Source organism: Rissa tridactyla, chromosome 12, assembly GCF_028500815.1.
Source record: "Rissa tridactyla isolate bRisTri1 chromosome 12, bRisTri1.patW.cur.20221130, whole genome shotgun sequence".
In the NCBI taxonomy this organism is placed as follows: Eukaryota; Metazoa; Chordata; class Aves; order Charadriiformes; family Laridae; genus Rissa; species Rissa tridactyla.
Genome location: NC_071477.1, coordinates 13,638,640 through 13,652,314, shown reverse-complemented (window position 1 = coordinate 13,652,314; position 13,675 = coordinate 13,638,640). Strand labels below are relative to the sequence as shown.

Here is a 13,675-nt window from a genome sequence, read left to right as displayed (position 1 = left end):
TGCCACTTTCTTGTGCCCCCCTAAAGAAATGAAGGGGAACCGGAAAGTTATAGGTAATGTTTTGGGACATAATGAAGGATAAGTTGACATGTTTGTCTCCTTCTAAGACAGCTAATTCATCCTGCGGTTAACAGCGTTTAGATATCTAAATACTTTGTGTTTGTGGACTTAAGTCTTCCTCCCAGACCTGCTTTCTTCCCTTTCTTATTTTGGTCTTCAGTTCAGAAAAATGTTCCCTGCCACAGCCCCGGTGTGCTTCACGCTTGCCTGTTCACATGGCATTTCCAGAAGAATAAAACCAAGAAGAGACGCTAAAATCATTCAAAGGATCTTTCCCTTGAGATTTCCAATGCAATTCTGTAACACTAAGAAGTGTGTTTGCACAGTTGTTGTGGAGAAGCAAGTTGTTGTGGTTTTGTTGGGTTTTTTTTCTTTCTAGTGTCATATGCAAGTTGGCTTCTTGGCTACTAACCACCATTATTTTCAGGAGCTGAGCTTGCTGGGGGAAGAGCTGCTGCAGTTCCTCCTGTAGTAGCATTTCCAGCCACCTTGCTGATGAGTGGCAGAAGATAACAGCTTTCAAAAAGGCGTAATCATGCAATTTGTGTGAAAAGTACATTTGGCATGGCTAATTCACCCATTACAGCACTTGTTAAACAAGAGGAGAGGAACCCTCAAGTAGTTGGTATTTCATGGATTAATTTTTCATTTGTCTCTTCTCTGTCTTCAAAATCTTACCACACTTGAAGGCAGCGAGATTATTGGTCTCTTTATCTGATGGTAACGGGGAAGCCAGTCGCCCTGTTTGTTGAGGGGATTTCCCTTCAGGGTGAACACCGCGGGATTTCATTTCCAGCCGCAGCAGGAGTTCGCTCAGAAGCGGGCTCTCTTGGTGACCGGCGGAGTCCCACTGCTCTGCGCGGAACTGGGGGGGTCCTGTGCATTCGCTGCCCCCCATCCGATCCACCCAGCCTGATTCTGCGTCTTGGCATCGAATCCAGAGGTGGATTTCATCTCTGCCATTTTTTCCTGACACTTCAAAGAAAAACACAGCTTTTTCTGGAAATTACACGCTTTCTCGCGCTTCGTTCTTGGAAAACACAAACCGATTGGCCTCAGCCAGTGTTATTCTTGCGACTATCTTTCTGCGGAAGACTTTACCTGCCTTTTTTTTTTTTTCCCCCTAGCAAAATTCTGTTTTTATGAGGTAGTCTGTAGGCACAGAAAAGGAAATTTGGCGATACATGAAGTCACTTTGTCAGTTATTCTGTGCTCGAGCCTGCAGCCAATGCCAAAAGCATCCAGCTGGCGCTGCAAGTTAAGGGTGATGTTAAAGTTTGGATCTTGTGAGCTTTCAAGGCAAGGTGTGACGGGTTTATATCAGTTGTGAAAGTGAGTTTTCTTAAAAGGGAACTTAACAATGTTGTACTTGCATTGTCATTGTACGATGATGTATAATTGTCGAGCTGTTCATTGCCTGATCGGAGCGCTGTACCCTACGCGCTACAAAGCTGTGGGTGTGCAGTTCCCTGCAGATGCCGTGTTTGTGTGCATGAGCAGGGTGTGTTATTCACCTCCAGGAGTGGAACACAGGTGCAAAAACCACTTATATAAAAGCTGTGACTGAACTGTAGAGAGGGAAAGAGTTAAAATTAATGCGTAAGTGAACCTTTAATCCCCTATGCAGGAAAAAAGTGCAAATAAAGACATGTGGAGGTCAGAGAACGTAACAGACCATTTTTAGCACTGTATATAAATATGCGTTTGGGTAGGTGGCCATTCACAGACCTGCTTTAGGAAAAGCAGATTTTTAATATTAAGGGAAGGTTTAATCCTTTTCTTTCCTATGCACCTTGAGGTTGTTTCCTAAAGCACCTGCTCAGCTCAGATCTCCTTGCCTACCAGACAGACGCTTTGAGAAGAGAGCCGTAGGCTGCATGAAAGTGTGAATGAGGAGTAGAGACAACCTTCAAAGGGAGGACTTGCTTATGTGGTCTTGGCTGGCTTGCTTCATCTTGAAAAACTAACAAGGGCAACGATGCACAAGATTGCGTGAATGTCCCACCCAATTTCAATCCCATATGATCAAAGGAATAACAGGAATACAGAATTAATGCAGTAGCATGCACACACTTGACGTTATTACTGGCAATGATTGAACTCGAAAAGCTTGAGATCAAGTTCAAATGAGCATCTGGGGGTTTCAAAACTTCTAAAAAATTACACTGGAAAATAGGAATAAAAAAAGCAGAAAGAAATACAATCTCAGCAGAAACTGCTAGTGAGATCTCATGCAAAATATTTTCTTGCCATGATCTATTTCCAGATGGATTTGAAATACTTGGATTGTAATTTGTGTGGATAGGATTTTTTATTTTTTTTTTGTTTCAATTCAGTAATATATCAGCATGAGAAAAAAAAGACTTCCAACCTGCTTTGCAAACTTCAGAGATTCAGTTGTGGTTCACCCTGAAATCAGAGTTGCTCTCCGTGCTCTTAGAGCAAACTCATTCTCCCTCGCTGGCAGACTCAGAAAGCTAAAACGTCCGTCTTGCAGACAAAAAGAAGTTCCACTTTCCTTGAATTAAGATTCATTTTCCTGCTGTGTGTGCTATTCCCTCTTTAACGCTGAACTCTGTGATTCCTATTACATTTACCTACAGACACTAATCTTTTAATGCTAATTTTAAATCTATACCCCTGCAGAAGCTTCATTTGGCAGCCGCCTTTTCTGCACCATTAGACCCCAGAATTCAATCAGTTACAAATTGTGTTCATAAAAAAAAAAAAAAGGTGAGGAAAAGTTAAGCTTCTAAAATATGTTTGGTTTTGTTTCCTCACATTTATCACATTCACAAGATAAAAAACTTCTACTGAGCTAGAAGGACGTCTTCTCTAAGCAAATACACATAATACAAGATTGGTTATGGATTTTGAGCTGGTTATAAATTCGAAAGATAAGATGACTGAACAGGCGTTTCTGTCTTAATAATTAAGGTGCTTTCTGTGTCTTCTGGTGTTTCCCCCAGCTCTGCATGCAGTACTGGCCAGAGAAAACGTCCTGTTGTTACGGCCCAATTCAAGTAGAGTTTGTTTCAGCAGACATTGATGAAGATATCATCAACCGGATATTCCGGATCTGCAACATGGCCAGGGTAAGATCAGTGAAATACCAGATTCCCTGTTTATTCTCAAAGATATGTTCTGGCCTGGGGAAGAGCCAGAACCAAGACTTGTGGTTTAGAGATGCTGAATCTCTCACCTGGGAACAAAATTCCACTGCAGAATTTAGTAGCTGCTTCCTTTAATTAACATTTAATTGCATCAGTCTGTATTGGTAAAAGACTCTTGGCTGAAATTAGAAAGTGGATGATATGAGCTGAAAATCTGTATTTAAATAGAATGCATTTTTCTGTGTATATTTGAGAACAATTAATCACTTAGTAGCCAATATAAAACCATCAATATTGTGGGGAATAAACTGGGGTAGCGTCAGCAGCTCTCCATCTGTCAACTACTACGCAGTGTCTCTGACGGCAGATGCAGCATTTACTGGCTAGACTGGGATTCCCAATTGCCGCTGTTTTTCCGATAAATAAGCAGCTGCCATTTCTGTAAGCAGCTCTTTGTATCCCTCAGCCCCAGCACAGCTGAAATGATAGAAACAAAGTTTATCTGCACACTGGACCCTGGCAATGCAGCTTCAGGGTTGCAGGAAAGGGTTTCAGTAGAGCATTTTTCTCGCATTAGTTGTTTCCCAGATTGATTATGCCTACTTTTTTGTTCCTTTTTCATTTTTTCTAAGCAGAAATGGAAACGGGCTCCCCAAATTACATTTCCACGCTGTTTAACACATCAGTCTCTGGCTGTGTGGTCAGAGCCCGTTCATTGTAACGTTGCGGAGTGAACCTTGTGATCCAGCTACACGAATTGATAAATCAGTTAGATATTCACCTTCCTGTGTCCCAGGCCAACCGCCTTTGAACCAGGGCCGGCCTTGAAGTCATAGAGCTGGTAAGACTAAGGGTTTGTGACTCTCAGGCTAACGCCAGCTCGTAAATGCACAGCTGGCAGGGTGGATGCCATGAACTCGCAGCTCTCCGCACCCGTCTGTGTTCAACACCAATGGTTGCTGCTAAAATCTTGGTGAGGATCCTTTCCTGCCACAGTCCACAGAGAGTTTTCGAGGGCTGCCTTTGCCTTTAGTTCTCATGGCACAGCTAAACTCCAGCCCAGACTACCAGGAAAGACGTGTTTGATCTATTCGTACAGTTTCATGAGACTTTATTCTCTACTGAAAGCAAAACAGGGATTCCTAAGCACCTAGTTTCTTCCTGGCTTTGTAATATCCGAAGTCATCGTTGATCTCCAGATTACCAAGAAGTCCTTTTTCCCCCACTGTATCAGGTATCCAGAGTGGAGGATGTTAACGTTGATGATAGCAGATCCGGAGGGATGATGCCATGTAACCAGTGCCCTCTGCTTTACCCCGTCTCTCTGCTTCCTGCCCCATTCCATTTAGCGTCTTGAAAATGCTCTTTGTTTTAGCCTCAGGACGGGTATCGCATAGTTCAGCACCTGCAGTACATTGGCTGGCCGGCGTACAGGGACACCCCCCCTTCCAAACGCTCCCTCCTCAAGGTGGTCAGAAGGTTGGAGAAGTGGCAGGAACAGTATGATGGGAGAGACGGACGCACTGTTGTCCACTGCCTGTAAGTACGACTGGAAAATGTCTGTAACCTCACGAAATGCTTTCTGAAGAGCACTGATTAGAGATCTGGAAATTTGGTTGTTTGCCAGGCTTCAGCTGGGGAAAATGAGGTTAAATTACATTTGTAATACACTTCAAGTTGAATATTATGCTACGTTATAGCATCCTGGCCCAGAGATTTCACTCATTGCGGTGAGGAGTAGCTGAAAAAGCTCTGCTACTTTCTGTTGGGTGGGTAGGTCTCATGACTGCAGGCCAAACACAACTGAAGCAGCACTGCCACGTGTTTAGCTCCAGCCACGGAGCTGCGGTGAGCCCCGGAGCAGTGAGGAGGAACGCTGCACTCCCTGGGGCTTCCCTGTCCACCACTGCCAGGGCTTAGCTTAGTCCTTCCATCCCTGTCTCCTGCCCTGCAGGTCTGCACTTTCCTGAGGGTCCTTAACCAGTCCATACGTTACAGACCTTTCTTAGTATATGTGACCTTTCTTGGTATATGCTCCTTTATATTGGACTCCATAGTAGTTTATACTCCACTCTCGTGAGACCCCACCACGAGTACTGTGTCCAGCTTTGGAGTCCTCAGCACAGGAAGGACATGGACCTGTTGGAGCGGGGCCAGAGGAGGCCAAAAAGATGCTCTGAGAGCTGGAGCCCCTCTGCTGTGAGGACAGGCTGAGAGAGTTGGGGCTGTTCAGCCTGGAGAAGAGAAGGCTCCGGGGAGACCTTAGAGCCCCTTCCAGTCCCTAAAGGGGCTCCAGGAGAGATGGGGAGGGACTCTGGATCAGGGAGGGGAGCCATAGGACAAGGGGGAACGGTTTTAAACTGAAAGAGCGGAGATTTAGATGAGATATTAGGAAGAAATTCTTTCCTGTGAGGCTGATGAGCCCCTGGCCCAGGTTGCCCAGAGAAGCTGTGGCTGCCCCATCCCTGGAGGTGTTCAAGGCCAGGTTGGACGGGGCTTTGAGCAACCTCGTCTGGTGGGAGGTGTCCCTGCCCAGGGCAGGGGGGTGGAACTGGATGGTCTTTAACGTCCCTTCCAAGCTAAGCCATTCTGTGATGCGTGAACTGCTGTGTAAGCCGTGCTCCCCTCCGTTCCCGCAGCCTTACCCAGCTTCATGCCTCTTTTCTTCTGCACCCAGGAATGGTGGGGGACGCAGCGGCACCTTCTGTGCCATCTGCAGCGTGTGTGAAATGATTCAGCAGCAAAACATCATTGATGTGTTCCACATAGTGAAAACGTTACGGAATAACAAATCCAACATGGTGGAGTCGCTGGTAAGCTTTTTTCCTGTGCCCTACCCCATCCAGCGTTCAGGATAGGTAAAAACATTTCATAGCTTGGCCTGGTATGAATCAAAATGAATCATAATATGAAGCCATCGGAATTAAAATCAGTCCCATTTGAGGATGTGCAATGGATCCTCCAGTCCCACCGTTCCTCTCCTTGAGCGAGGGGGCACAGCTGCCCGGGCAGTGGGATCAGCAGTGTCTCCCATGCCCAGCTGCCTCCAGGAGGTTAAACCCCAAGTAGCTGCCACCATGGCTGTGGGAAGGGGCTGGAATTTGTACTCTTCTGGATGTTTACAGCCTGGGCCTTCGTGCTGTGACGTGCCTTGAAACCAGGAAGGGAGAAGAGTCCCAAGCCCAGGCCTTGCTCCCTGCAGCCAAAGAGATTAAACTGTCCTGGATTCAATCATCTCAATCGATCACGCTGAAGTCTTTCCTCACAAGCAATGCGTGCAGTGAGGGCCTGAGGCAAATAATGAATAGTCCGTACTGTGCCTGTCTCTTTGAGTGTTTTTCTTTTCCATTGATGATACCATCTCTTAGTAATGCTTGTTCAGGATCACGTGGAAATACAATTAATGTTTGCCTGGTCCTGCCAAACGGTGTAAGAAAGAGGGAGGAGGCGGTTTTGGCAGCTTGTAGAATGAGACTGAAGAATTTACCTGTATCCTAATGTCACTGATTTCTGTTCTCTCTTTCAGGAACAGTATAAATTTGTATACGAGGTTGCACTGGAATACTTGAGTTCCTTTTAGCCCAGCGGAGGGATGGGAGCTCCCGAAATGCCAGACCCCAAACTCTGGCAGACGCTTCTCCCCTCTCTCACCCTGGAAGGCAGTAACAAGTGTGGGAAGGAAAACCTCTCCTTCCCAGAGCAAGAGACTGAGACTGCACAGACCTCGCTGGACGGAGGAGACAATGCCTGTGTTTGCTGCTGCCTGCTTTTTATCGGAACATCTACCGCATCTTAAATAACCTACTGTAAAAATTAGCAAAATGGGAGACAGGCTGAAAGACTGGACTTTCTAATTCCCTCTGACTTCTTCTCTCCTCTTTTGGATTGTATTTTTGCTCTCCTTGCTGCAGAGTGGGGAAAGAATGAAACCCTTAGGAAATTCTCTTTTAAATGTCTCCTTTTTAATTTATAGTTTTGGTCTCAAATCCTAGTCTTTAATTTTTGAATTTCATGCAGCCGTCATTTGGGAAAAATGGGATAGCCATAGGGAATATATGAAATCTTTCATTACAATTTGTGTATCTTATCTGTTTCCTTTACTGTTTTTCCAAATGAAAAGGCCAACACAAAAAAAGAAAAAACAACCAACACTGGAATTCTCTTCCCATATATAGTCCCTTTTAGCATGAAAATAGACGGTAGAGATGAGAAGCTGTTCATGGATTCACTGCCTCCGCTTCTACGCAAACGTTCCCTCCCGGTTTCTGCTGGACTCCCAAGGCTGTGCATGAACCGGTTTCATCTCTCCGGTCTGTGTTCCTTGCAGTGCTGGTGAAGCAATACCATTAATGAGTTTCCCAGCAACTTGAACCTTAAATATTTGCATCAAAGAAATTGCATTTGTCTTGCAACTTCTGGTAACCTTGTTACCATATTTTTCAAGTATTTGCTGGGGTGCAGTGTGTCTTTGAAAAACAGGGTATAAAGTAGCTATTACTGATCATATACTATGTATTATTATTTTTTATTTATTATTTGTATTACTGTAGAACTTAAGACCCCTAGTCATGACAGGACCCTGCTGAACTAGGCACTGTGCAAACAAAGAACAAGAAGGTTCCTGCTCAAGAGCTTAAAATCTGAAGGTAACGTTAAAGTTGGGTTTGGTCAAGATTTCCTCGCTATTTCCAAACTGTGGTACAGTCAGATGTAGTTGAGTGATTTATTCAGATTTCCAGGCCCTACATGCTTCAAAATGGTAACCCACCCAAGCTGTAGGAAAGGTGATGTACGTACACAGAAACCTGTTCTGACACGTGTTAAGAAAAGTGCTAGACCAGCACAGCAACTTTCCCTCTTAAGCAAAACAGCTTCTGTTTTGTTCTGCAAAAATGCCTGTGCAGCTCTCCTTCTTTGAAACAAACACCAGATGCGTTTTGTCATGGTTCCGGATCTCACTCTGACTTCTTAGCAGCTAAGAAATTGCTTTTCTGAAAGAGTACGTTTAAGTAGTTAGTCATTAAGGTCTGCAGGGTAATCACGGAGAAAAAAATAATCGAATGAACAAGGCCTTACAATATTCAGTATTTCAATTTAGCCATTTATTTATCTTGAGGGTGCGGGGATACGAGGTTGCTCTGAGTGTAAATTAGATTCTGGGAGATGTAGGTTTCTTCAAATACAGACTGGCTAAAAGGTAGACTGAAGGTAAGAGTTGAAGGAAACTCCGCTTTCTTACTACCCTGTAGTTTTCCACCCTCAGGTAGATACTCAGAGACTGCTGGAAGCTCTGTCATGTCAATGCCTGGCATAGAGCATGCCAGAAGCGCAAAACATTTTGCTAATTCTGTCCATAAATTCAAAAGGCACCTCTGCTTCATGGTCATTCTTTTTTCAATAGTCATACCTTTGCCTTGACAATGAACGATGAAGATGAGATCTGATGAAAGCAGCTCTCGACCCAAACATACCAGTATCCAACCCAGCAGTTATCATCTCTACCAAGACCTGCAACAGTCTAAGGAAGGGTGTTTGGAACAGCAATAATCCTCTTCCTGCTAAGCAGAGGAGGGGCTCGCGTAGGATGCTGAACCGCTTGGCTCATACTCTTTCCAAGGAGCTTTGGATTCTTCATTTCAATGTCATGGAGGTCTTAAATGAGTGTGAACCACATTGTCCCCGCTGTAGCCAGTGTGCCGTAAAGCACCAATGAGAACCCCCTCACAGGTGCCTCTGCTGGGTTTCTAGTTGGTCCTTTCTGTTGTCTGCAAGAAATCACGAAATCACCTTTAGTTCCTGTTGGGGCTGGAGGTGGATGGGTGTCTGGTGTCTCATGAAACAAACCACTGGTTTTAATTTTCGTTTTTTCTTTTGCTGTTAAGCAACACAAACAGTTCTGCAGAAAAACAGAAGGCAAAGCAAACCTATGAGATAAAAATGAGAAGGAAGGATAATATTAGTGTTTTGATTACAGGCGGCTTGCTGTAACAGTGTAGGTCAGGAGCTGGGAGCCGTTAGCAAAGAAGAGGAAAGAGGGAATCCTGAACCCGGAACGGGATTTTTCAGCAACTGCCCAGGTACGAAGAAACTACAAGTCAGCAAAGTGTTCGTGACTGCTAACAGCAGTAAGCCAGAGAGAATCACTCCCTGTGGATACTGTGGAAATATTAATTAGTATTTAGCATTCTGTTAATTCTACATGGAAACTAGCATAGCAATAGGTCCCCCTCCTGAGTTACTGAAAGCCTCGTGCAAGCACCGAGGCTGACAGCCAGGATGAAAGGAATGGAGAGGTAGAAGACACGGCACTATGACTGAGATGTGATGTGTGGGAGGTAATTCAAGGTTTAACAGTAGCATGAAGGAAAGCGGATTAGAAAGTAGGCCCACAGGAGGGATGTGTGCATGGAGAAGGAGGTGTGGGATGAGCAGAATAGCACTTGCACTGGAGTTGTCTTGAGGTAGGTTTGAATGTGTTTTAGGGCACAAAAAATGCTACTGAAGGGTCAGGTGTGTGTCTCAGCAACTCACCATGTGCTTTTAGCCCTCTGCAAGTGCAAAGTGATGTTAGCATAAACTGCAGGGAGAGATGTTTAAGCTAAATTTTACCTTGTATTTGCAAGGAACCAGTTTAATGCAAATGTTGGGTTACTGCAGCCCAACTGTTGGTCACAGCTTATTATGTGGCAACTGAGCCGTGTTTGTCCACCTTCTCCTGATGCCCAGCCTACAATCCGCATGCAGAGATGCTCAGCAGACACTATAGATGATGTTGCCAAACTGTTGTATCGTTGTGTAGTTTCATTGCATTCGGGGGACTGACCCAGCTCCAGCCTGTGTAGGTTTGGAGATCTTTATGTTGTTCCTTACTACACAGTGCTTACGTGCTGAGTGGGAATTAATGATGAAGGGAATTGCATGGAAAGAGAAGAGAAGCTCGCTTTAAATAACCTTATTACCTTGAGGTTGTTTAAACCATAGAGAACAGCCTATAGCAAAATAGGTAATGAGTTTGAAGCAAGATTATGGGTGATGGGTTTGTTTTCACTGGGAAGGAGAGGAATTATGAGATGAGCTTTCTCACTCCTGAAAGGATTAATAGTCGGGGCGAGCTTTCCAACGTAAGCATCCCCTGCTGTGGATGGAAAGCGATCATGTATGGTAGGAAAGGTGAATTCCTCAATGACTGAATTTTAAGCTGGAAAAATATGATATTGGCAATATTTGAATGGTCATAATGAAGATAAACTTAATCCCCATTCAGACATCCTTCAGGGGCGAGGGAGCACTGTTTATTAATAGCATGGTATTGGTCTAAAGCATAATCTGAAATATAGGGAACTAGAAATGGGTAAAGAAGGGTGGTTTGAGGGTGACTGTCTCATACAGGGGGTAACTAACAAATTATTAAGGGATGTAACTGAAGCAGAGAATTCCAGGGCTGTCTAGGCTGGCTGCTGGAGAAGGAAGACCCTGAGTTGCCTGCAGGAAAGAGATAGACCAAAACCCCTAAAAGGTATAGTAGGTCTTAACAATCTTTTATTTTTTTCTTTTTAGTTTTGTGTTTGTTTGGTGGTGGTTTGTGGTTTTGGGTTTTTTTTTAATTAAGATCTCTGCAGGAGCTGTGTCCTGTGCTGGTTTTTTGGTTTGGTTTGGTTTGGTTTTTTTCCTTCTTGAAATTATCTGTAAAGAAAAAGGCATTTGACCTCTTGTAAATAGACTTGAGGCACTTGTTTATTGATGTAAAGATAAGAGACTGTGCAAGGGAGTACGGTGTACATGTGAAGGTAACTGAATTGGGACCTCTGTTAGCAAGCGAGCAAATGGGAATCTGGTGATTTTATTTACATCTGCAGATACAGTTCTTATTCTCTGATCAGGGCAGTCCCTGGGCTTTGGTTAGTAGGAGGCATTTCATTTTGTGCTTGAAATTCCTTAGCAAGGTCGCACAGAATTATGCCTTTGCCGTGCTCAGCTCCAAACAGTTTTGTTAATGCATGGGTGGGTCCCTCTTAATTTATTAACATTTTAGCCATTTATGTGAGCTCGAGTTGTCCATTTTGGTCCACAGGCAACAGACAGTATGCATTAAAAAACTTCCATGGCCTTTACGCCCAAATCAAACTGCAGTTTCCGTACCCCATCTCTCCTGCTCAGCCATGCTCACGTGCGCACGCAGTTGAAGAATTTGAAGAGGTAACTCCCAGAAGGCAGACAGAGATTTTGGGAAATGCATGTGACCCCTAATCAGTCCGGTCTTTGTAACTCTCTAGGGTAGCGGAGGGAATCCCAAAACTTTTGCCTAGAGAAGCACGTATTTGTGTCAGTATTTTCCAACCTTTTATTCTGTATCTGTGAACTCCCTGTAAAAAAAACGTCCGGTGGCAATGTGGACCCCACAGCAGTAGAGTTAAGCCCGCAGATGGTAGACCTGTTTTTCCATTTATTGTTCACAGGCCCTTTAGTAGTAGTTTGTGGGATTTCCCCTGGGAATCTCAAGCTGGGGATTGCTGGTCACTGCTCGTGATGTGCTGTAGAGACAGAGAATGGAGAGGGGCTCCTGCAGCAGGGGACTCAGAAGGCAGGTAAACCAGTTGCCATCTGGAAGAGAAGGAAAGGAGAAGAAATCTCCTTTGGGAGAAACCAGACATTGGAGGAGAAGGCAGATTAAATGGAGTCCTGAAACAGGTAGGAAACTTGCTCCTTGTTCTGTCTCTCATTCTTGCACGGCTGCTCTTAAATCTTTCTTACTCTTCTGAGTTCATGCCAAGATCATAAAAAAACAGGTAATGCCACATTCTATGCTGTGGATCTCTCTGGAGACGGAGCAGTCGGAGTGTAACAGAGGGAATAAATCCTGAGGGACAAAGATAAAAGGAGATTTGCTTGAGAGAGGAATCTTCAAATAGGAGGTGCCTCTACCTGTCACACTTGCAGAATTCTTAACAAGTCATCACAGAGCAGCGCACAGTCCTGACGCGGTCCTGGATGTGCGATGCAGTGGAAATGTTCCACTCGGAAAACTTCATTGTCCTGTAATAAATTTAAACAATCAACTCCATTACATTGGTAGCACAGTTAACTTTTATGATATCTCCAGCCAGAGCAAGGGGCATCTCAAGAAGCTGGTGTGAGCCTGCTGTATTTTCATTTGAGTTTCTTTCATTTGTCTTAAGTGTACAAACTTCAGTCAACCCTAGTTTGTTTGAAAAATAAAGGGGCCCGTGTGGCAAAAGTTATTCAGCATAACCACTGCCTTTGGGTCAAAAATGCAGTATTACCTCCCAGAAGAGTGCGAAATGTAGAACAAACTACTGCATCTTCCCTGCAGAGACATTTACAGGAGTAGAAAGAGCCAGCTAATTAAAGTCAGGGAGACAGAAGTGAGTAATAAGGATTCTGTTAACCCTCCCGTGTTCCTGTTTATTTAGATTGCAATCTTCCATAGCCATACGTACATAATATACAATTTAAATGCAAGTGCTCTTCCTTTCCCTGTTCCAAAAATACCTATAGCTCTTCTTTCCTCGAGGGCGAGCCAACAGCACAGCAAGCAAAGCCCACTTTCTGCAGTTTTGGCAAGGACCACTAGGAAAGTCTATCGTGTATTATCTGTTCATTGACTTGGAAAAGGTATCAGTCATCTTCCTCATCTACATACTTTGAAGAATGTACCATTTGCTGTAACCATCAAGCAAAATCATACATTTTCATACATCAAAACCAAATCCTGGTGGTACTGAGTGTGAGGGGAAGAAAAAAAAAAATATTTGCTGACTTCCAGTGACCTCTAGTCTATAATCATTATTTGCTGTGATAAAATATTTTAAAAGCCTCCCTTGTAAAAATAAACTATACTCAGAATAGCCTACGGTTTCATGTTGGACTAGCATAATTGCGAAAACCTGACAGCTTTTTCGGTTTGTAAAGACACAGGAGATCTAAGTTAGCCTTTCCATCCTTGGCCCGGTGCATGCAGCAGATTTTCCACCACTATTCTGTTTTCAACCTGAGCCTTAAAAAAAACAAACCAATGCAGCAGACTGCATGGCAGATGCTGCTGTTCCCATAGCGTTTCCTGGTGGAGGAAAAAAAAAAAAAAAAACAACCAAAAAACAACGAAATGAGAAAAGAACAAACTAAAACATTTTTCTTGCAATTCAGTTCTGTGTGAGCTGTTTCTGAGAAGCATAAACATGAGCCACACCACTTTATTGAGCGAGGATTCGCTTGGTGCAAGGTGAAGGTACGCTCTAGATGTAACCTTCGAGACCAGTCCTTCTGTAGACAGGTTTCCGTCACCATAGTGGTTACTTTCCTGGAGGTGCTGGTTACAGAATGATAGTGTTTCAGTGGAGATATTTTTCATTTGGAGATCCGATATCCTGAAGCGCTACAATTTGGAGGATTCTGTGAGATACCTGGAGCGTGTTGCACTATGGAGATTTATTTCCTTGTGTGAGTACATCATCTTTCAATGGGGACCTCCAGGAAATCTTACT

General features: G+C 44.0%; 1 protein-coding gene across 1 annotated transcript in view; it reads left to right on the top strand.

The window, feature by feature from the left end:
- PTPRT (protein tyrosine phosphatase receptor type T) overlaps positions 1-8,218 on the top strand; it is a 462,729-nt gene extending 454,511 nt beyond the window's left edge. The window contains exons 30-33 of the mRNA XM_054218837.1: positions 3,030-3,155; positions 4,549-4,712; positions 5,851-5,986; positions 6,700-8,218. Coding sequence (XP_054074812.1) covers positions 3,030-3,155; positions 4,549-4,712; positions 5,851-5,986; positions 6,700-6,753 — 480 coding nt within the window. The 3' untranslated portion in view covers positions 6,754-8,218. The remainder of the gene's footprint in view (positions 1-3,029; positions 3,156-4,548; positions 4,713-5,850; positions 5,987-6,699) is intronic.
- Positions 8,219-13,675: the final 5,457 nt, after the last annotated feature.